This window comes from Triturus cristatus, chromosome 9 (genome assembly GCF_964204655.1).
Source record: "Triturus cristatus chromosome 9, aTriCri1.1, whole genome shotgun sequence".
Taxonomy (NCBI): Eukaryota; Metazoa; Chordata; class Amphibia; order Caudata; family Salamandridae; genus Triturus; species Triturus cristatus.
Genome location: NC_140592.1, coordinates 581818441 through 581841334, shown reverse-complemented (window position 1 = coordinate 581841334; position 22894 = coordinate 581818441). Strand labels below are relative to the sequence as shown.

At 42.6% G+C, this 22894-nt stretch overlaps 1 protein-coding gene across 7 annotated transcripts in view; it reads right to left on the bottom strand.

The window, feature by feature from the left end:
- DMPK (DM1 protein kinase) overlaps nt 1-22894 on the bottom strand; it is an 817401-nt gene that overhangs the window by 484943 nt on the left and 309564 nt on the right. For all 7 annotated transcript variants that reach the window (XR_014968671.1, XM_085625612.1, XM_085625617.1 and 4 more), the window contains exon 2: nt 21795-21886. Coding sequence is in view for 6 of the 7 variants with exons in the window: in XM_085625612.1 (XP_085481738.1) it covers nt 21795-21886 (92 nt within the window). In the remaining variant the exon portion in view is untranslated. The remainder of the gene's footprint in view (nt 1-21794; nt 21887-22894) is intronic.

Genomic DNA, 22894 nt, shown 5'->3' with positions numbered 1-22894 from the left:
GAGGCCAAAAACCAAAAATCGGTAAATATGAAGCGGTAAATACCGATTCATATTTACCGATTTCTAAAATACCGATTCATATTTACCGAATACATATTTTCCGATTCGGTAAATATGAAGTGGTAAATATGAAGTGGTAAAACGGAAAAAGACATGTAGGTAAATTCGGTAACTTGGAAATCCATGAAATTCGGTAATTAAGAGTCGGTAATTAACACAGAGTGAAAGCAGGTGGTAATCATCAACAGTGCATAAAATAAATCCCAAAATGCATCAGCGTGGACAACATGGCCGCTCTGTATGTCATTGCAAGGCGCCTACGTCTACAGGCAGCAGGTCTGAGGATATGGAGACGGGAGGAACACATATACAGACAGCGCATCACACTCTTCCAACTGACTGAGGCTGAGATACATGAAAGGTACAGGCTACACCCACAAACCATCATGGACCTGATAAGGGACCTGCACCCACTCCTGGACCAGCCAACAAGAAGGGCGCATGCCATACCACCACATGTGCAGGTTCTCTGCAGCCTACACCTACTTGCTTCTGGAAGTTACCAGGTGGTGATAGCTGCGGTGGGCGGTGTATCCCAGAGTTGCCTGTCCCGTTTCTTCAGGAAGTTCCTGGATGCCATGATGCAGAGAATGCACCACTACATCAGCTTCCCAAACACACAGGCTGACCTGCAGAAAACTAAAACTGACTTTTATCACATGGCACAGTTCCCCCATGTCATTGGCTGTATTGATGGCACACACATCCCAATCTGCCCACCAGCTGCCACTGAGCACATCTACAGGAACAGAAAGTCCACCCACTCCATCAATGTGCAGGTAATCTGTGATGCAGGGAACATCATCACTGATATTGTTGCGAAGTTTCCTGGGAGCACCCACGACTCCTACATCTTCCACAACAGTGGGATCTACACACGATTGCTTGCCGGAGAATTTGGAGAGGGATACCTGCTAGGTAAGTAACAGTGACGCCCCATGAAACCTGCAAATCATAGTGTATTGAGGCATGTGACTGATGGTTCCCTTTTACTCACCTAGGCGACAGTGCATATGCCGTGCGGTCATTCATCCTCACTCCCTACCTACACCCATCAACCCAGAGTGAGAGACGATATAACGTGGCACATAAATCTACACGCAATGTGGTGGAGCGCACGTTTGGACTACTGAAAAGCAGGTTCCGCTGCCTCCACAAGAGCGGAGGCGCACGCCAGTACACACCCATCATCTGCTGCAAGATCATTGCCACTTGTGCAATGCTGCACAACCTTGCCACAAAGAGAGGTACAGAGGTGGAACTAATAGATTATGAGGACAATGATGATGAATCAGGTCAGCCAGAGGACAACGCTGCTGGAGTGCCAACAGCAACAGATGGGAGAGCGAGACGGGCAGAGATCACATGCAACTATTTCTGAGTAAGTAAGGGGACACAGTCAGTTGTTGTCTGTAATGACGTAGTTTAATAATGCGCTACTACGCCACTAAACAAGGATAATGCCATTCTGGCAACATTGCTCATTCACAAGTGTGAAGTCCAGGGTTACGTCACCCAATAGTCTATTGCTACGCGGTGCAGCATCAAAGTTTGCGGCCACGCGCTACATTGTGGGATGGCACGGATTCAGCCTCCTCACTGGTGCCAGCCCCATGCCGCCTGCTGCTCCTGCGTGTTTCTGGGACGGGGGTGTGATGCTGCTCCTGCTGCTGGTGTCCATGCTTTCAGCAGCATCCCCTGCACCACTTGTGGCCGCCTGACTGGTCAATAGGACCTCCAGGGCACTGGTGACCTGCACCATCCCCTAGTGACGTCGCTGCTGCAGTGTGTCAGGCCCTCCTGCATGTTCACTGAGCGCCGGCAGAGCAGTGATGTTGCAGTTGCCAGGCGGTTGAGTGCCCTGGTGTGCCTGTCTCCCCTCTGCCGTTCCCGGCGCCTTGCAGCTCTATCTGCGTCCAACTTGCTGCACAACAGCTGCATGGACTGTGACACGTCCCGCAGGCCTGCTGCTATGTCAGTTATCCCCGCCGCCATTGCGCAGATGTTCCTGTCCATGTGTTTGAATGTGGTTCTCAGTCCCCGCACATGCCGCTGTACTGAAATGACTGCCTTTGTTTGCAGGCGCTGTTGTTTTAACATGTTGGCCTCAAGGCCCCCAAAGACCCCATGGCTGTGATCGATTGGTGGTGGACTTTGCTCACGCAACCTGCGGCGCCGTCCTGCACGCGTGTCTTCTCCCTGTGAGGTGGAAGGCACAGTGGTATGTCTCCCATCCTGGGGCATAGTATTTGGCTCCGGCCCACTGCTGTCATCAGATGATGTGTGTAACACGCGCAGCCTGGCAGCAGCACGCCTCCTCGACCTCACTATTGCAGGCGGTGATGTGGCCGGTGACTCCAGCATGAGTGGTGATGCTGGCTCAGGTACTGGGGATGCTGGCTCAGGTACTGGTGATGCTGGCTCAGGTACTGGGGATGCTGGCTCAGGTACTGGGGATGGTGGCTGTGGCAACGCTCTCTGGCCAGAACTTGTGCTGCCCGTAGCTGAACTGGCTTGACGGTGTGCCCCCTCTCCTGTGCCATGTGCAGTCCTGCGCAATGTTACGTCTGTGGACAGAAAGGCAACATCAGCTCAGTGTACCTGAAGGCATGCATTGCAAACTTGACAATAAATTGATGTATCACTCTCACATAGTCCTCTGTCTGCTTTAGGCTAATGTGTGTACCATGCATCATTGTTCTGTGCTATTCTGTTCATGGTGGGGGATCCCTGACTACATCTCCCATAATGCATTGCCTGTCTGCAGTAACACATGGACTGGAGTGGGATACTCATTTCGCAATGGGGGATGTGGGATAGGGGTAGGGGGGGCTACATTGCTGTGCATTCCTCTTACCTTGTTGGGTGGCGGCTCTGGCAGAGCTGTCGGCATCCCCAAGGCCCACGACACTCTCGTGCTCGATTGTCGACTGCACCAGCTCCTCCAGTTCGGTGAGGGCAGGTGCCCTGTTACTTCCACCTCTTGTCCGGCTGGCCTCCTTCTGGATATCCCCCATCTTCCTCTTAGTCACGATGCGCAGGTCGTACCAGCGTTTTTTTAGTACGTCAATGTCCCTGTGGGTCACTCCCACTGCATTTACCTGCGCCTGTATTGCCAGCCAAATAGTGCGCTTCTCACACTCTGCCACTTGCAGGGATTGCCTCCCAAAAAGCTTCTGGTGCTGCTTCACCACCTCCTCCACTAGCACCTGGAGTTCCTTGGGGCTGAATTTCACCTTGCGCCTCCTTTCCCCTCCTGTCCTCTGGCTGGACATAGTGAAGTTTGCTCTCAACAATCAGGCACTGGCTCCCTGCCTCTCCTCTGCACTCCCAGCCTCTCCTGAGTCTGTTGATTGAGTGCACCTGCCTGGGTGTGGCCACTTCCTACTTGGGTGGGGTTTGGTTGCACAGGATTGGCTGTTTCAAACAGTCATGTGATTTCGTTTCTCCGATTCGGTATTTTCCGAATCGGTATTTACCGAATCGGTAAATACCACCTCGGTATTTACCGATTCGGTAAATTCCGATTCTTGAATACCGAATGTTACCGATTCGGTAAATATTACCGAATTGTTACCTACATATAACTTACCGATTCTTAAATACCGATTCGGTACGGTTCGGTATTTAAGAATCGGTAAATTTTATTTATCTACATGAGGCCCCTAGGCTTTAGCTCTCTCACAGGCCACAGGGGCTTCCAGTAAGCTTTCATCATCCATTGGCCTGGTAAAGTGCCAATTACTTTTTTGATTCCATTCATTCTAGCATGGAGTAGTGGGTCAATCCACTTCAGCCATTGACTCTTTTCACCATCAGTGACTGTATTTTACTTGTGCACATCTGCCTAAAAAGCAGTCCACTTCAACGCTACGACAGGCAGGCCCATTCCTGCTTTTATTTCTTTGACACTTCATATTTTTTTATGTTTTATTAGCCAACATCTTTTGATGTTACTAAAACCATACACATACTATACTTTTTAAAATTAGGGCCTTCAGTCAGGCTTCTCCATTCATCAGTATATTGTTGTGCCAATCACATTTTCTTCCGCTCGCTAACGCATACTTCGCAGGGGCACCGAGCAGCCCACTACAGCCATTGGCTGAGATCCTTGTGAGTTGCAGCATTCTGCTCTTTCACCAGAGAACATCCCCACAAAAAGAATTTCTCTTCAGTGGCAGAGTCTACCATGGTGAGGTGCGGTTTATGGGACAAAAAAATATTTTGCCTTTAGCTAATTTTTTTTATATATATGGGTGATGGCCTAGCAGCTCCCCAACAGTGTAAAGAAACCATAGCAATATAGGCACTGACAAAGCCAAAAGGCTGATAGACAATTCTGGAACTATTGGCTTTGCCAAAGCTAGTTTAACTTAGTTTGTCAAAGTTTTTTTTCTTTTCTTATGCAGGCCACCCTACACGGCAGCATTTTAACCTCCATCAATGGGTTCATAGGTAAGGGCATGAGCACATTGTTACCAACCGATAGGACACTATGAAGTTGGCTGTAGAACTAGTGAGATGGGCACAGAGCAGCCCCTATGTAATACAGCCAAAGCCACCTTTTACGAAAACCAATAGTTAATCAATTGCAACCACTTGTGTGGGGGCGTTTAATTACTAGCCTCACCCCTCTCGTTCAAGCACAGCCTATCATCTGGTCTCCACACAGCATTTAAGATAATGCGGCTGGTGTGTTCCCGCCCACAAATCCACCATGCCCCTGCATCTCAATGTATTCATTGGGCGCAATGTCAAAATGTCTTAAAATAGAATGTGAACCAGATTTGAAGCCTCTTTTTTGTGGCCATTCTGCGCAGCAGAAAGCGTGCCTCGAGCTGGGCCATCTCTGAAAAGGAGCTGGTGGGAGGCGGTACCCAATTGTTAGGTCTAAATAAGGGGGGTGCCTAAAAATCTCTAAGCGTCGAATGAAACTGAATGTAAAAATTGTATATATTTATTTAGGAGCTTTGTAAAGTGCTACATTTACTTTTTAGGTTACTTGACAACGCTATCATCGGTTTTTAAAGTACATAAAATTAGTAGGTTGATGTCTTAAGTATTGGGAGGGTGTCCTGTTGTGCTGTCGGAGACTGAGTAGTGAGTCTAGGAGCTACAAATATGAAGATAATGCCCTACAGACTGGTTGGCTTGAATTTTCGTCATTTGCCCATCAATCTACGAAAAGCACCAGCCTACCCAAGAGCATAGCACCACACGTACACACAGCCGTGATGTACTGTTGTGATTTACTGCACTGTTTGCATTTTATAATCAATTACATATTTTTTATGCATTTCCGTCTGTTTACAGTGTCTCAAACCCTCTGAGAGGATAAAGTCCAACACATCGGCAGCCAAAACAGCTAAATAAACCGACATATAAATCCGCTTGCACACAACAGCACCATCATTGCTTCACAGTAAATACAACTTTAAAGCTCAAAATAACTAAGGGGGAGCAAAGGGAAGAGAATGAGAAAGAGCTGCAATAAAAAAAATCCACAGCTTCTCAGAAGGGGGAGGGGGAGATGGAACATGAGCAGCCTGTTGGGAATTCGCCTCTTGCTTTTCTTTCTGAACCATTCTTGCTCTGGGTTGCAATCTCTACTTTAAATTAAAAAAATCATTGTGGAACCGTTTTATTTATACATTTTCTGCACATCCTAGGTTCAAATATAGGGTTAGAGAAATGACCTTTCAAATCCGAAAAAATACCCAGCTGGCTCTGATTTATCTATCTATCATAAGTGTTAATTATGCATTTTTTATAAAAATAATGTGCTTTTCTAAAAACGAGAAGCAGCAAATCATTCCGATAAAAGGAGCACCGATTTCGATTTACTCAAATTTGTGTTGTCCCAAGCTGTGCATTGGGTTGAACAAAAACCCTTATAAAATAAAACAATGCTAATGAAATTAGCAAGAGTGCGGCACTAGCAGTTTGCATTTGTTGTTTACATTGTTTGCCCTCAGTGTGCCACTTTTCCGCCAAACTCAGCCCAGACAACCAATTAAGATGGATACATGGTCAGGCTGCTGAATTATTAACTCTGGGGCTGACATACACGCTCAGCCTGAAAAAAGGGCAGGAGGAGGGAGTTGCAAGGCAGTCAGAAGGTGTCTTCCAAAGGGTGGCTCCAGTTAAACGGACTAATGGAGCTTGTCATTTCACCAACTTCTCTTTCTCTTATAGTTTTAACTATGCACAACATGTGCTATCTGAGCAATACAATTCATCAAGTGTCTTGGCAAAAGCCATATACAGCATAAAATTGCACGAAAGATAAAAAATGAATATTTGTCACATTAGGTTAGTGCAAAAGAACAGCTTTACCTTCTTCTTCCTGGTACTAGATGGGCACTTGTTATTGGTAGAAGGCAAACACAGGACAAGCAGCGTGGGGGACAGGTTCTCTCACTTTGAAGTCAGAGAAAGAAGAAAAGGAAACAGGTGCCCTCAGGGAAACAGCGTCTGACATTTGATCTCCATCTTTGAATGAACAGCAAATGTTATGAGATAAGAATAAGAATTACAGCCATGTTTACAGAAAAGCTCGGAGCAAACGCTTGTGTGAAGTGCTCTTATACAAAGAAAAATGAAGTCCCGAAAGCAGTTGCTAAATTGGGACAAGTGTAATGGGGTTGTGCTCTGTGGGTGGGAACAGCCCACAAAAAGGAGGGAGAAATAGGAAAGAATATCCTCTTGTAAACAAGGCTTTTTGAAGGACACTCAAAGAAACAAATAAAAAAGCAATGAGCGGGCTGTAAGCCAACAAAGTATATACAACATGTCTCGAAGAAACAGCACAAGTGCTGTCTAGGCGAGACCTAAAAAGAAGATGAAAACTTGTTGCCTAAACGTGATGGCCATTTGATTGCAATAAAAATGTTACACCCAAAAAAATAAGCATTGCATATCATTTAAAAACAAGCAGTACAGGTCCTTACAGTCAGGTAGGGAAACTTAGATTAGGCCTAACAAACCTTTTGGTTTTAATGTACATCACAGGAAAATATGATTCTTACTGGTGCTTTGAATTACTGTAACCTAAAGACACTGGGAATTGTTGTGTTTGGGGATGGTTGTTATGTGTGAATTGGTTTCAGTGGTAAAGTGCAGGCTTTGTCTCGGTCTACTTAATGGCTAAAGAATGGGGTCTAGAGTGGGTCACTGAAGCATGGCTACACTATCACTGACTTCATTGGTTGTCAGATCTGTAAACTAGCAGTGTTAACAACTTTTCCTGGGGAACAGAAGAAGCATATAAAATGTACCTTTAGAGAGGGGTGAGTAGCAGCACCTGGAATGTGTGGGATCCTGAAGCTAAGGTTTCCAAGCTCAGCTTTTTATAGAGCATGCACTGCTGTTCTCCATCCCGTAGCTGTCTTTGAGGGAGGACTGTTTGCCTCCTGCCACTACTGCCCGATATTTACCTGTTCTGTGAGATGGAAATCTTGCATTCCAGCTTGCATGCTGCAGTAATTTTGGGCTGAAGGGTACCTTGCACTGATGGTGCTCAATGTGTGTTTGCTTTACAGTGAGGGAGGAAAGCCTGCATTGCTGCTGCTCAAATTCTACTTTTCCTTCGAGGAAGGTAAGTGTGCATTGCAACAACTGTGCTGTACTATTTTGTAAAAAAAGGGAAGCTTGAAATCATGGAGCTAGATCTATACTTGTTTTGTGAAGGAAGGAACCTAACACTGCTTCTCTGATGTACATGTTCTGTGTGTGCGCAATAAAGATGCTTGCATTGCTGCTGCCAAGATGCACCTCTTCTGTGAGCGAGGGAAGCTTTCACTGCTGCTGCTGAATTGTACTTGTTCTTTGTCTCAGGTAAGTTCAGGGCCGGAATGGCTGCACCGGGCTTTGGGCATTTCCTATGGAGGCTGGAAGGGTGGAGGCTGTTATTTCAGTGGTGGGGGGCGGTTTTGTTACTTGGAGCCAGTTTTGCAGTGGTGCTGCAATATCGGACCCCACTAACAAAAGCAGCAAGCAAGCCGTTCCAGCCTTCTGGGACCAGGCAGTGCTTCCCCAGGGGCTAGTCCATGCTATACCTGAACAGTGTGAGGTGGGTACGGGGGTGCTTAGGCTTGTTCTGTGCAGGTGGAATTTTGATGACCAAAGGTTCGACAATAGTGTCCCCAAAGAAGTCTGCCTGCAGCGATATGCATTATGCTCAATTTGCTGTGGTCTGGGATTTTTCCAATTGCTTCCGCTACTGAATATTGGTGATAGTGAAGACTTTCCCTTCCAACCGGCACACCTCCTCCAAGTGTTAAGAAATTTGGAAATTCCCATACTCATCTTCATGGCATTCTGATTTAAAATTTCCTCCATGTCAAAAAGTGTGAAAATTGAATATTTGGTTGAGTTTAGGGGCTGAGCAGATTTTTGTTCATGTTACAGTTCAAACAAAAATTTTCAAAATACTGAGGGAGATTTCTTTAAGTGCAAGCACAATACTCAGTGATGTAGCTTTTGGGGTGACGGAGGTGAGCAAGTCATCTGTCGACTACACCCCCCCCTTTCCTCCTGAGAACTAGTCGTCTGCCGACCGACACCCACCCTCCCACTTTTACCTGCACCAGGCGGCAAACTCAGGGACCACCCCGGGCAGAAATAGGTCTAGCTACGCCACTGACAATACTATATGAGTGGAGTGCTTTATTTGGATACACTCGTTTCTCTGAGGCTCTAGAAATATCTGGGTATAATAAGTCGGACAACTAATTAAGAAGACACAATGCTACAGATTAAATTAGTTTACAGACCACTTCATGGCAATACTTACCAGGAGAAGTGCCAGGGCAAACAAAACTCAAAACATTTGTTGTAACCAACTATAGGAAACAAAAGCACTCCAGTCATAAAAAAGCAATGTAGCATTATGTGAAATGAAATTGTGGTGCATGAAATTGAAGATAATCCATGCAAACTGAGACCACCTGGGAGGCAACAAGGCAAAGTGCAACCCATCACTAATACTAATGGAGATGTAAGAACTTCATGTTATGTACCTCAGCTTAGTACACACTTTGCACCAACTATCAGAACGTGAAAATAAAGGTCTAAAATGAGCCCCATATAAAAGGCACATGGTACCCCACCCCTGCTGCAACATCAATATGGAGTTACAATGGCGGTGGTAGTACTGCGACACAGGCTACTGCAATTAGGGACAAATGCACCCAGACGAAATTTGCTTAGGAAAAATATCACACGGTTTAGTTTACCAGAGGACATCGTAGATCAACACTATAGCCTAAGCAGTACAATTATATTAGACATTCCTGAACACACTGCCCTGTCCCTTCATCCAAGAACAAGGAAGGTCGCATGTAATATCAGAGAATGCAAACCTGCTCTTCTCACTACATCTGCTTTTCTCTCCCTCCTTCCAGAGCACATGTTCAGCAGAAATGGGTGTTTCACAAACAGATGTACCTGCCCTTGTGCAACAGGTCTTGGAAACAATCACAGCCATCATAACCCAGCATCTGAGGTTCACTAAACCATGGCTCAATATGCATATAGCAAAGGCTAGCTTATATGCCATAGCCAATTTCCCTTGTGTCACTGCTTTTGCAAATTGTACACGTCACATTTGTACCACATCCTGATATGACACATTTCTACAGGAAGCACACATGCTTCATCCCAACTGAAGATCCCAACAGCATAGATTGCTTGAATAACATTAGGGAAAGGCTAATAGAGCCTAAAAGCAAGGCATATATGAATGGATCAATGGGAAGCTTTCCTAAATTGTATGAGAAAGGTAACAAACTCAAACAAGAGTTTCTGATACAGAGATTGAAAGACATCCATGAAAATACGAGATCTCATATTAGCCAGTAGAGGGACAAGACTTAAAGCTTGTAACTACTGCACTGCCTCCTTCCTGTTTTTTTCCCAAACTACTAGTGAAAACTCAGAGGGAGTAGAGGAAAAGGAGAAGGATATATTAGATATCTTGATTTTCCTCATTCCAGCAAGATAAATTCTAGGTGCACTGCAAGGAGCACCTGGGAACAGAGAAGCATTGGATTAATGGGCAGCAGAATCGGAACCAGTGGATTGTGCAGGTGTGGCAAGCAAATACAATGCATGATGAATAACAGACAGAGTTGCAACAAGTGCAGGACAAGAGGCTGACTCTACGACTTCACAGTTCTCTTCTCTGATATTATCTCACATAGTACCCCACCTTCTGCACACACCGCATCAGATAGTCAGTTATGGAGTCCGACTATAACCCAGCAAAGTCTGAGATGGACAAAGGGATGAAGGCATGAGAGCTTCAAACAGTTCTCCAAACTGATCAGCAGGTCCCTTCTTCTGGTATGGAGACAGTGACAATTCCTGAGATTTTCACACTCTCAACCTGGTGCCCTCATACCCCTGAGAGAGAGTACACAGGTTTCAGAGTAGGAGACCGAGCTACCATTCATGTTCCTGATCACCATCTCACCTCCTTAACAGACCTCCATAACACCACTCAATAGTTACCAAAGATATAGGAAAACCCACAGAAGTTTTGTTAAGAGTTGCAACTTTGTTTGAACTCAATAGGCCTATAGGTTGGTATTGATGCTAGGAATGCTGCCCAAGTTCGAGACCAATTGCATACAATTGCCATCAAATGGCAAACTAAACATTTTTCTCATTTAGTTTTTGTTGCTGACCATTCATACAGTATGTGAAAGATGGAAAGAGTTTACCAAATCTAAAACTGATGTATTTGCAAATGCAATTTCTACAACAAACTGTCAGAGTAAAGGTTGGGAAGGATGGGAAGGCAACATGACTATGGAGTGCAAGGACCTCAAAGTGGTGAGCAGGGAGGTGAGAGGTATGGACAAAGTCATGGATGGGGAATGGAAGATTCTGCTGTTGCTCGTGGTTCTACATATTTCAACTGCAAGTAGTTGGGACACAGGAAGCATGATTGCCACGAGTTGCCCCAGAGCTCACACAGCTAGCCTGAACAATCTTACCCAGATTTCACAAAACTGATACCCTACCTTCTAGGTCAGATCGAGGGGAGCGGACTGCTCTGTGAGTGGTTTAATTCCTGCCGATCAGAATGGGCCTTATGTGAAATTGTAGTAATCTACATTTATAGTAACCTAAGCTTGTTGCAAGGTTACGCGTGCAGAATCTTACACTGTGAGTGTTCTGTAAAAAGGTTCTAATTGGGACAGTTGATCTTTGACTTGTATCAGCTGCTGCTGCTCTGCTTGATGGTCCAGCAAGGATGTGGAATAAAGACAACTGAAACTTACCTGGTGCCTTCGTTCGTTACCACAGAAATGTATGATGAACGGAAGGCCAACCTCAAGCCTTATTTTTCCTGGTGTTAGTCATCTGTTCTGAAACCCTATGAATTCCCTTCACTACCTCTCTTCAGCAAAAGATTTGATGCAGTTGGCGTTTCAAATACATGTGTTTCTCATTATTTTACTAGTCCTGTATCTATTTCTTTGGGACCAATCACTGACCAAGATGCTGCTCTTTTCAGTCCCACCTCACCTGCAAACCTACTTGAGAGGGACCATCTATGCAAATTGAATTGTACAATATTTTGCACCAGTGATGTGTCTGAATGCGCAAGTGGGAAATTAAAATGCTGTTTTCACCCTCATCTGTGAAAATACCACTCCCTGTGAACCTTATAGTTTCCCAAAACCTCTGCCTCAAACAATGTCTGCAATACATGATCAAGTTCCATCGACTTTATGGGCTGATTATGCAAATGATGTGGGATGTGTCTTAACTGCTGAATCTGTTCAAATCAAGGAAAATTCCATGATAAAGCTTCCTCGCATAACACAATACACTTTGCACCTTAAGGCGGGAAAACATCCAGCCATTTGTGCTTTAAGAAAGCAGAGCCTCGTGGTCCTACTCTGAATATATGTCATGCTCCTATTTTGCCCATAAAAAACCCTGATAATGACACCAACTGTTTTATGCAAGACTTATGTGCCATTAATTTTATTGTAATACCTCATTTTTATTTTGTGCAAAACCTATCTACTATTTTATCGTGCATACTTGTGACTGCCACCTCGATTATTTATGTTGATTTAAGCTCTGCCTTTTTCTCAATCCATATACATCCTTATTGTCAATATCTCTTCACATTCTCATTTTCTGGGGGCAATTAAGGAGGTAAAGCCCCTACAAGGTAATGCCGATACAGAGTCACCTTACATCTTTTACCAGCAACCATAAAGGATTTTGATTTCCTCACCTTCCTGGAAGGATATACATTAGTTACATGTCGAGAATTTGTTGGTTGCTTCTGATTCCTTGGATAATGCAAGATTGATTCCCGGTATCTACTCCCTGAATTTTCTAAAAAGGGGCACACACTGTCCAAAGACAAATTACAGTTCTGATTACTCTGTGTTCAATATTAAGTTAATGATATCTCAGCATGCAACACCTGTCTGCAGGCCATATACACGACATATGTACGGTACCCCGACTTGTTACCATCTCTCAAGGTATGTAATCTTTTGGAGTTGGCAGGGTATTGTCACCAGTGGATTTTAGCATATACTACTAATGAGTGGCAACTACAACATTTGGTTAAAAAAGATACTTCTGAAACATCGCCCTTGTCTAAGGCAGGGACACGTTTTGAACTTTAAAAGAAGCATTGCCCTCTGCAAATTTTGCAAGTTTTACCTGAATATAACAAAGCTTTCATGTTATACTGCCATGAGAAGAGGGTTTTGGTTGGGTGTGGGAGTTCAAGATCACAGGAACAAAAAGAATATTTGCTTACTACTCATCTCAACGAATAAGGAAATGCTTATGTGAAAGGGATGTCACCCTAAACTGCCTGTTGCAAATATTCCCCTTTATAATGAATAGCTGCTAGTTTTAGAAATGTGGATCCGTGTAAAATTTAATTTTTTAAAAGGAAAACGTTTAAAATAAACTTTTAACAGTTTTTAATTATTCCTCGATCACTTTGTACTGTGATAATTACTTGTACTTTTATGCATTTACTAAATGCGAATAAAGTTATTTGATTGATTGATTGATACTACTCATCTCCACTCAATGCTGTCACAAAAGGGCTGCCGCCATGCCTTGGCTGTCCATATGTTGAAGCTTTGGAGAATATTGACTCCTAATATTGCGCACCATATTTTGCTGCATTTCTAATACTGGCACAACACAACTCAATCAGAAGACTAATTTCGGGTTCACTCAGCTGCCAAGGTTTTATCATCTATATATCAAGCAAAGGGAGCACACATCTGTGGTGATCCCAACCTACTTAGACCCATCAAGACAACCCTAATAGTTTTTAAAAGGACTCTCACCTACTTTGTTTTACCAGTGGCATGCTTCTTCATCGAGTCCTCGCCCAGATACAGAGGGGTAGATGAAGTACATAGGAATGACCTGCAGAAAGCTTAAGGTCTCAATAGGGGAACATTGAAGCAACTTATGATGTAGGAGGAACACAACTAAAATGGACAATCATTATATCACGAAGGGCCACATGACAACAGATCTGAAATGGGTATTACAGAAACAACTAGAAAACAGTCTTTGAAAGGGAATACCGTTAGATTTAACGTCTTCGCACCCACCTACAGGGTCTGAATGACGATATCCAGTGGGTTTATATGAACAAATGAGGGACATCAAGGGAGTGCTGCCCAAAGTGAAGATAAAAAGAGTGCTTAAAAAGAACGTGAAGTAGTAGTACTAATAGATGTGACCAAAACTGATACTTAAGAAGATCCAGCAAAGGAGGAATGTTGGCAATGCTGCAAAAGGGGGAGGGGGTTGTGGGAGGCTCAACTGAATGTCTTAGGGACCATGCTGTCAGACATGCAAAAAACATAGGAAGATGATCTGATCCTTGTAACAATGAATGTGAAGTCATTATATATTTGCATAAAACATGAAGCTGGCTTGTTGAGAATGGAACATTTTCTTAACAGTAGTTTGGCCACTTTACTATCACATAGCAGGATGCTTTTAGAAATGGCACTGTTTGCCTTTAACAAATATTTTTCCTTTCTGAATATGATTTGTATCAACAAGTTTGCGGGACTGCTATGGGTTTAATTTTGCCCCTTCGAATGCTTTGCTATTTATGAGGAGATTCAGAATGGTCAAACAAAATGGACAAGTTGCATGACTAAAAGCAAACTTTTTTCGCTGTCATTATGGGAAACAATTTTGAAAGGAGAGAGAGCACAACTGCTGTGTAGGAAACCCCTCACCCACCTACCTAGTAGGTGGCATGCTTCATCATCGGGGCCCAACTGGATTGTCTAGCACAATCCAGTTGTGCTACAACGCCTGAGATACAGCGGAGCAGGGTTATGAGCAGTGAGTGAAGTGCTATGTGAAGTGATTTAAGAGTTAAAAAGTCTCTGGGAAATACCCTTTGCAAAAACTTTAATTTTAAGGGTCCCAGGACTAGTGTAAAAAAGAAGAAGGGGATATGGTTAGGAATGTTATTTTCCTTGTATCCCTAGAAACTCAGGTCAACTAGTTTCAGCCTTCATTATAGTTCTAGAGGCTTTCGTCAGGACCAACCAGAATTGAAGTAAAAGTAGTTTTGGTGAATGGCCGTAAAAATAATATATAGGCCAAGTGTAATTAACAGCACACGCCCTAAAGTGTGCTGTGAGTGTGGTGATGAGGTACTCACAGTAACTCCGTTCGCGGTTACCTGTAAATGAAAAGTTAATTTAAAAGTGGGGAGCAGTTGTAAATCATGCATATATATTAAATGCATGCTCCTTTCGATTAGAAGGCTAGTGGTATCGAACTAGACTACTATGGTGAGGGTGTACGAACACTATAGAGGCTTGCGTGGCTACAATGTGCCCCTCGAGATCCGTAGGTGAGTGATTATTGTAGTATTGGGGCACATGGTGCGCATAATCGTTATCCATTTTTTTGTGCCTATAGCGAGGTCATACACATTTTGTGTTTGTGGATTTGTGACTGTGCAAGTATTGAGGACACTGGTAGCTGTTGTGCTAGAGTAGTCATGTGCACGTGCAGTTTAAAAATGAGCTGATTATATGGTGGTATATATCAACATTATGTCCGCTGTGTGTGCCGTTCAGCAGACAGACTTTCGTGCTTAAAATTGAAAGACAAACAACAGCTACGCGACAGACAACATGGAACATGAAAATACAGTCTCACTTGAGTAGAGAGGTTGTGAATCCTCTGGAATTAGAACGCCGTATGATTCTCCGCTTGCCTTTAGTGGGGAAGGGATGGCAAGGAGAGTGTAAGAGCGTGAACACCCTTTACTAGAAACAAGGAGTTAAAGCAGCATAGTATTGAGGGTCTAGACTGGTCCATGGTGGAACAGTAAGTACTTACAGTTTGTAAGGGAGAACAGGTCCGTAGTACCTAGGGCGGCGATCGGTTCCGCTTGTTCAGCGCCGATGCACGGGTGGGGCGTGGTTAAGAAGGAAGGCAAACAGGAAGTAGCGTGTTAACGCTGGGAAGACTAGAACGTCTTCAATGTTCATGGAAATAGAAGACATACTCGGTGTCCCGAGTGCGGAGCACCGAGTGGGACAAAATTAAAATTGAGATACTGGGCGAGTAAACATTATGTTAAAATGTTTAAGGAGACCAAACAATGGAATACTGTGAAGAGCTCCAGCCTAGAAAGATAGGAGGAATCCTAAAATGCAAAATATGTCAAAGTAATAGGATGGAGGGTTAAAACAGTCTACCCATTAGGACTAAGTATGACTATACCTGACAGGGGGTTACAGGCTGCCACTTGGAGTAGTATGATAGTATTTAAAAGTAGCGGTGATGGCGACAATGCACAAAGGGCGGGTTAATTGTAGACTATAGAGCGATCAATGTCGATGTATGCTGTTCCAGGGTACATTATCGTTGAGTCCTGTAATGTGGGTTGAAAGTCTGTAGACCCAGCGTTGTTCTTTTTCAAAAAGACGTTCCTGGATGTCAGTTGGGCTAGGGTCTAGTTGTTCAATAACTACCCATGACATGTCATTGGTGGTGTGTCCCTTGGCTAGGTAGTGTTCAGTGAGTTTGGTGGTGCTGCGTTTGCAGCGGATGTTACTGCGATGCTCGCAGATCCTGGTTTTGACCTTTCTGGTGGTCATCCCAACATAACGCAAGTTACATGGGCATGTGATGAGGTATATGACGTTTGCCGAATTGCAGTTGGTATGTTTCTTGATTATCCAGACCTTGTCCTGTTCAAGATTCAGTGTTTTTGTTGCTTCAGTGAGATGACAAATACTACAGTTGCCACATGGGTAGTGGCCCGTTACTTCTGGAAGTCCCCATGCATTCAGAACTGAACTAGGCATGTTCAATGTCTTTTTTGGCCTGGTCGGTACTAGGCTGTCTCTGAGGTTATGAGACCTCTTGTATGAAAATAGAGGTTTTTCCCATTGTAGTTTGCCTGAGGTAACAATTTTCCAATTGTTTTGAATCAATTTAGCAACTTGATTAGAGATGGTGTTGAAGGTGGTTACGCATGTGAGTGGTATGATCGTTGACTGATTCATCTTGGGTTCCAAAAGACCTTCACGATTTTGGTTGCGGGCTCTTTTTTGTGCTTTATGGATGACTTTGTTTGGGTATCCACGGTTTTGCAACTTTTTAGTTAGTTCTTCTGATTGGTATTTAAAATCTTTTAGATCACTACAGTTACGGCGCAATCTGAGATATTGGCCGAACGGTAGATTGTCCCTTAGAGGTCTAGGGTGGAAACTCTGGAAATGCAGAAGAGAATTTTTCGCTGTTGGTTTGAAGTGGGTTTTTGTCATCAGTATTCCATCTTTTGCTTCAATTTCCAGGTCTAGGAAGGTGATTTTAGTTTTGCTTGTAGTGTGGGTGAATCGCAGGTTTTGGTCTAGTGTGTTAATCCAATTCAAGAAGTCGTTGAGTCTTTGGTTATTACTTGTCCAGATTAAGAGTACATCATCGATGTATCTTTTATAGAACGTGATGTCTTGATGGTAAATTGACTGAGGGTTGAGGATATATAGTTCTTCAAAGTTTGACACGTACAGCCCCGCTACACTAGGAGCGAAGGTGCTCCCCATGGAAGTTCCGTACTGTTGTAGGAATATAGTGCCTTCATACTCGAAAAAATTATCTTTGAGGGCTATTTCCGCACATTCCATTATGAATGATTTTGGGGTGTTGTACTCCCAGATTGTTTTATCAAGGGAGGTGCGGAGCACCTCTAGGGTGTCGTCTTGGGGTAGGCTAGTATAGAGGCTCTCAATGTCCAGACTTACTAGGATGGAAGTAGTAGGGTTGAATACCAAGTTGTTAATTTGGCTCAGTAAGTCTTTAGTATCTTTTAAGTATGCAGGAGTCGACTGTACTAGAGGCTGTAGATAGAAATCACAGAAGCGAGATAGGGGTTCAAGTAATGAGCCTATTCCAGAAACAATGGGTCTGCCCGGTGGTGGTGTTTTATTTTTATGTATTTTTGGGATGGTGTAGAAGTATGGAATGGTTTTACCACCTGAGGTAAGGAATAATGCCTCTTGTTTGCTGATGTAGCCATTAGATTCTGCTTCATGAACCATGATGTCAATTTTGGTCTTGACTCTGGTAGTTGGATCTTCGTTCAATATTTTGTAGTTCTTTGGGTCATCTAGGAGGCGGGTGCATTCTAGATGGTAGGCATCCCGATTTTGAATAACTATCCCCCCTCCTTTATCAGCTGGTTTGATGATAATGTCTCTGTTGTTTTTGAGACTCCGGATAGCATTGAACTGTTGAGTTGTAGTGTTGTTAAATCCTTTGTTCTCCTGAGTATTTTCTATGCCTTTGTATATCGCTTGTTCGAATGCGATGAGTTCTGCTGGTGTAGTGTGAGGAGGAGGAATGGAACATTTGTCTTATTCGGATCTGCAACAATTTGAGAATATTATCCGTTTATAGCTGCAATTTATAGAAAATATTTTTTGTCATTTGGAAGGGGGATGAGAAGAGATTGTGTCACTTTCATTCCTTATTAAACCATAATTCAGTAAATATTGAATAATCATTTTAACCCCTTCCACGCGGGGCGGATTCCCCCGCGGTGCTGACCGTTGCTTGCGCGGGCGTGGTCATGACGGAACGGTTCCGTCATGAGCACAGCTCAACCGACGCTCATGACGGGACCGTTCCGTCATGAGCGTCGAAGGGGTTAATTTGCTTTCTGGACTGTGAGATTTATGTAGTTGAAGGAAATGACTTGGACAGAATTTATAGAAACCCCACATCAGTGAGCAGCACTTTACATTCAATCTCAGCTCATCAAGCTGAATATCCATTAAGGTTTACTCCTTCGATTTGTAGTACTCAACTGGAGTATCAGAAAGAAGTAAGGAATATTACAAAAAGTTTGCAGAGATGGCTTACACTGAATATGACATCAATAAAGCAGTAGAGAGAGCAAGCAAATTCTAAAGAAATGGCATATGATTATCTAGGAGATTGGATAAATATTTGCAGTAGTGAAACACGTGTTAGCCTTTGTTTCTAAGTGACAAATAATTTAACTTGTGGTGAAATAATTTTTCAAAGAAAGGAATCACAATAATTGAAGAATAACAGAAGTCTCCAATGTGATATCCATGTAAAATAAGAAGAGTCCTTTAACTCTGTTTTTACTTCCCATATACATTCTTCTCCTGTATGAAGCTTTGAAGAATTTTGACAAAATCGGATGCTTGCTAGAATCTAAACCCTGATATAATATGAGCCCTGGCATTATCAAAGAGGCTATGATCAGAGCTCTGATATAATTAGAATGCTGTCACCGCAGATTGTTGTACAGGTCAAGTTGATTTCTGAAGTCCCCATCACTTGCACAAGTAGATCTTTTTATACGTTTAACAGCGTAAAAACATGAATAGGTCAAAAGTGATACTACCCAGCCTCCAGCAATCCCTCAGATAAATTAATTTTTCCCAGATGTCCACAACTGCAGTCTCTCATTTTCTGTAGGAAAGAACTCTGATGGAAATTGGTGTTTGTCAAACTACAGTGTTATGGAAATCATGCTTTTATGAAAGGTCAGTTTATGCACATATTTCATTTCATTCTACTCTTTCATCAAAGAAAACTCATGTAGAAATCTGTAGTAAGAGAACTGAACAATTCCACACCTCCCATACTGTTCTACAACATTGGCCGCTCTCTCATAAGGTAAGCAAATATTTGCATTTCTCTGAATGATTCAAGGCTGAGTGGAAGTTTCAGCTTGTCATTGTGTGTTTGTGAAGGATGATAGTTGATATTTAAAAGTTCTCCTCGTGCATGTGTTTTAATTTAAATAGGATTTGAGTTTTAATTTTTTAAATTATATTGTCTATTGTTTTGGAAATTAGAGATGTTGGGTTGTGCTTCAGGTGCACACTTTTTACGCTCAATACACCAAGATAGCATCTTTTGAAGCGTTACTAATAGTTAAATCTAAAAGGGTCTGCTTCATTGTGAACTGTTTTGAGATTAAGATATTCTGCTTTATCATAGGACCAAACTACACAACACTGAAATTGTGTTCATTATTCAAAATCAAATATTCCTGAAACCCTTGCATCCAAACATGCTAACCGGAAACACGACATTCTACAGTTTCACATAAATCTACAGGTCCACATCAACTCTTCAGATTATTAAAGTATCTTCATATGATATCAGGCACACATGGTACTTTCTTTCCGAGACGAATGTGAGAAACGATGCACGAACTTCGGTCTTTGGAAAACTGGATTATTGCAACACCTTGTGCCAGTTTCACAAAAATCCTTCGCAAAAAAACATCCTGGTAATGTAGAACTATGTAGTATGCTTCTTCTCAACAGGAGAACCCATAACCACATAAAAGGAATGCAGAACACCTGGCAGTAGCCTCTATTAAAGGAGATGTTCAGGAAGAAAGGTTGGTCCTAGTTCACCAAGATCTACATTTAAAGGCTCAGAAACATCTGACTAACCATGTATCACAATACAGCATCCACACTTTGCTGAACCTCTAACACAAACTTACACCCTTTTTAAATGTAGATGAGTCAGTATCAGTAGTTTTTCCATTAGAATTTGCTCAAGCAATGACTAACATTCACTGATCTATTATTTGGAGGTACAAAGCAAAGACGGGGAGATGATGGACGGAGAGCTGAAACGTTTCAAACACTCACCCCCAGTCACAGATCTAAATTGAATCCATCGTCGTTCTTTAGCTCACTTCGCCACTTCAGTTCAGACCCAGCTTTATGTAAATCGGTCTTGACCCTGTGCCTCATGGGAACAGTCCAGCCGAACTGCCAAGCCAAGTCTTCCCTGAACCAGAAGCAAGCATCCTGGGACCGATTTCGGGGTAACACCCCTCATCAGCCAGGCTATCTTGAATCCAGTGGCAAAGTGAACAAGGGACCCACGTCTGGGTGTACCCTGCCAACTTAGGACGAACAAAGCAAACACAAGGAGATGCTGGATGGAGCGCTGAAACTTTTCAGACACTCACCCCTAGTCACAGATCTGGATTGAATCCATCATCGTTCCTTAGCCCACTTCGCCACCTCAGTTCAGACCCAGCTATATGCAAATCAGCCTATTATTTGGAGGTGCCATAAAAATGTGGCTTTTAAAAAATTCAGAACTTCCTTCACCGTACCATCAGTTGTTTGAATGTCGTATTTCCAGATTAACAGATCAATAAAGGCCTGTGGTAGTTATTTAGTTTTTGGCGACTGTGGGGCATCTATCAATTTTTGGTAGATATCTGTTGGTCCTATTTTGAATGTATACATGGGTATACATTCCAAATAAGATGGACTGGAAATCTATCATTTTTTGGCAGATTTCCTGCATTCGTCAATCTTTAAATAACTTCTATGTATTTCAGTGCCTCACACATTACAAAAATAAACAATGAGCTGTACAACAATTATTGAAAACTAAAAAAAAGATTAGTATATACAAAAGTAAAACACAAAATCAAGGTAAATGAGATATTCTTGTCCTGAAACTGGTGGCTAAATGTAACACACACTGGCCCAAAATCTATCCTCATAACAAGGAATTAGCGACTGGATGAACTATTCTTCTGGTCACAAAAATCGGTCGCAAATTGCAACCAGTCCTTTTGCGACCATAAACTCAATTTTCAAATCAACCTTTGTACTAGTAGAGTGGTTCGCAAAATAAGGATTCTAAATTATTCAGAATTCAACCTACCTAATTAATGTTCATTATGTAGCTTGCAGATTGTGACACACTCGGATTGAGGAAAATCATAGGGATGGTCCTGCTAGGGTCAGCAGACCACGATATTTGTGACTGATTATAACTCAAGTAATCTTTAAAAAATGGTGCCTAATTTTCTTACAAAACAGGGCTGTTTTCTTTCTTTAAAGTTTTTTTTTAAAAAAGTTTTAGAGAGAGATTTGAGTGGTATCCTAGACCACTGGCTACTCCATCTGAAACCCTTACCACAATTCACAAAGGGAAGGAAAGTGGTCCCCCTCCATTTTGCGAATAGGCTACCACATTAACTTGGGAGTTGGTAACTTGTCAAAGATCTGCCACCAGAATTCCAGTAACAAACCACTGATATATAGTGATCAGAATCGCAATTTGGAAGGATGCCTAGAAGGCACCCCATTCAATTTGAGATTCAGTGTCCATTTTTAAAAACATTAAAGAAGTTAGTAAAACTTTACACTCACCTCACTGAAAGCTCCTCGACCAATCACTTTCAAGATTTCAAAGTCATCTCGTTGAAGCTGGATTTCCTTCAGGCGATTTGTCACAGACTCAGCTAAAAATCAAAGGGCATACATTAAGAGGTCTCAAGGAGCAAAGAGGAAATGTATGACAAGATCAGGAATGTGTGAAAGAAGCAGTCAACAACCTCATATTTGAAAATATTTCCTTTCATGTGCCTCCTATTTCCAAAATTCCTAGCATCAGAAAATAGAAACCTTTTAAGTGCTGGCAATCTCCACTGTCAACATGATGGCTGCCAAAGATCCTTAAAATTGTCCCACTCGCAGATACACCTCAAACAACCATTAATAAAATGCGTATAAAATGCGTATTAGCTGATTTCTAACAACAAAGGATGTGTAATGCTTTTTGAGTGGCATTCTACAGTGCTATTTTACTTTAAATTACAGGGATAGGTTATTCACATAATTCATACTTTTTTTTGTTCGTACTTTTGAAGTCGTTTCTTACAAAATGAAGTAACACAAGTAAGCCGGGCATAAATCACAAACTTTGAAAAATAGATTTCACATTGAAATCATGGTCCTTCACAATAAAAGTGTCCTTCTAATTTCCTTCCTTCTATCTCAATCAGAAGTCAGAATTAGACTGGAAATGATAACATGAGCTCCGACTTAAAAAGAAGCTCCAGTGAGCTAAATGTAGAGCATGTTTGATGAATCCTTAAAGCTGTTTGTGTTCCTCATGGACTCACAGCCATACCTTGACTTGCTTTCAGTGTTATATTAAAGAAACCTACTAACCAGCGAACAATCACCCGAGTTCATTCCATTCACTAAGCACTAAGAGTTTATCGCAGAAGGTCACTGGATAAATCCAAAAGCGGCACATTAGGAAGTGTGTTGTGGCTCTTCCTAGCTCATCCAAGGCAAAGCATTTAAACAATAAATGCATAGACCTTTCTGGATGCGAGTCAATAGTAAACAAAATCTGAGCTCTTTGGGAACACCAGTCCAGGCACCGCCTTACACTCAAAACAGACGAGAGAATATCTATGCAGCATGTAGCTATAGGAGACAAGTGAACATGTAATTAGGAA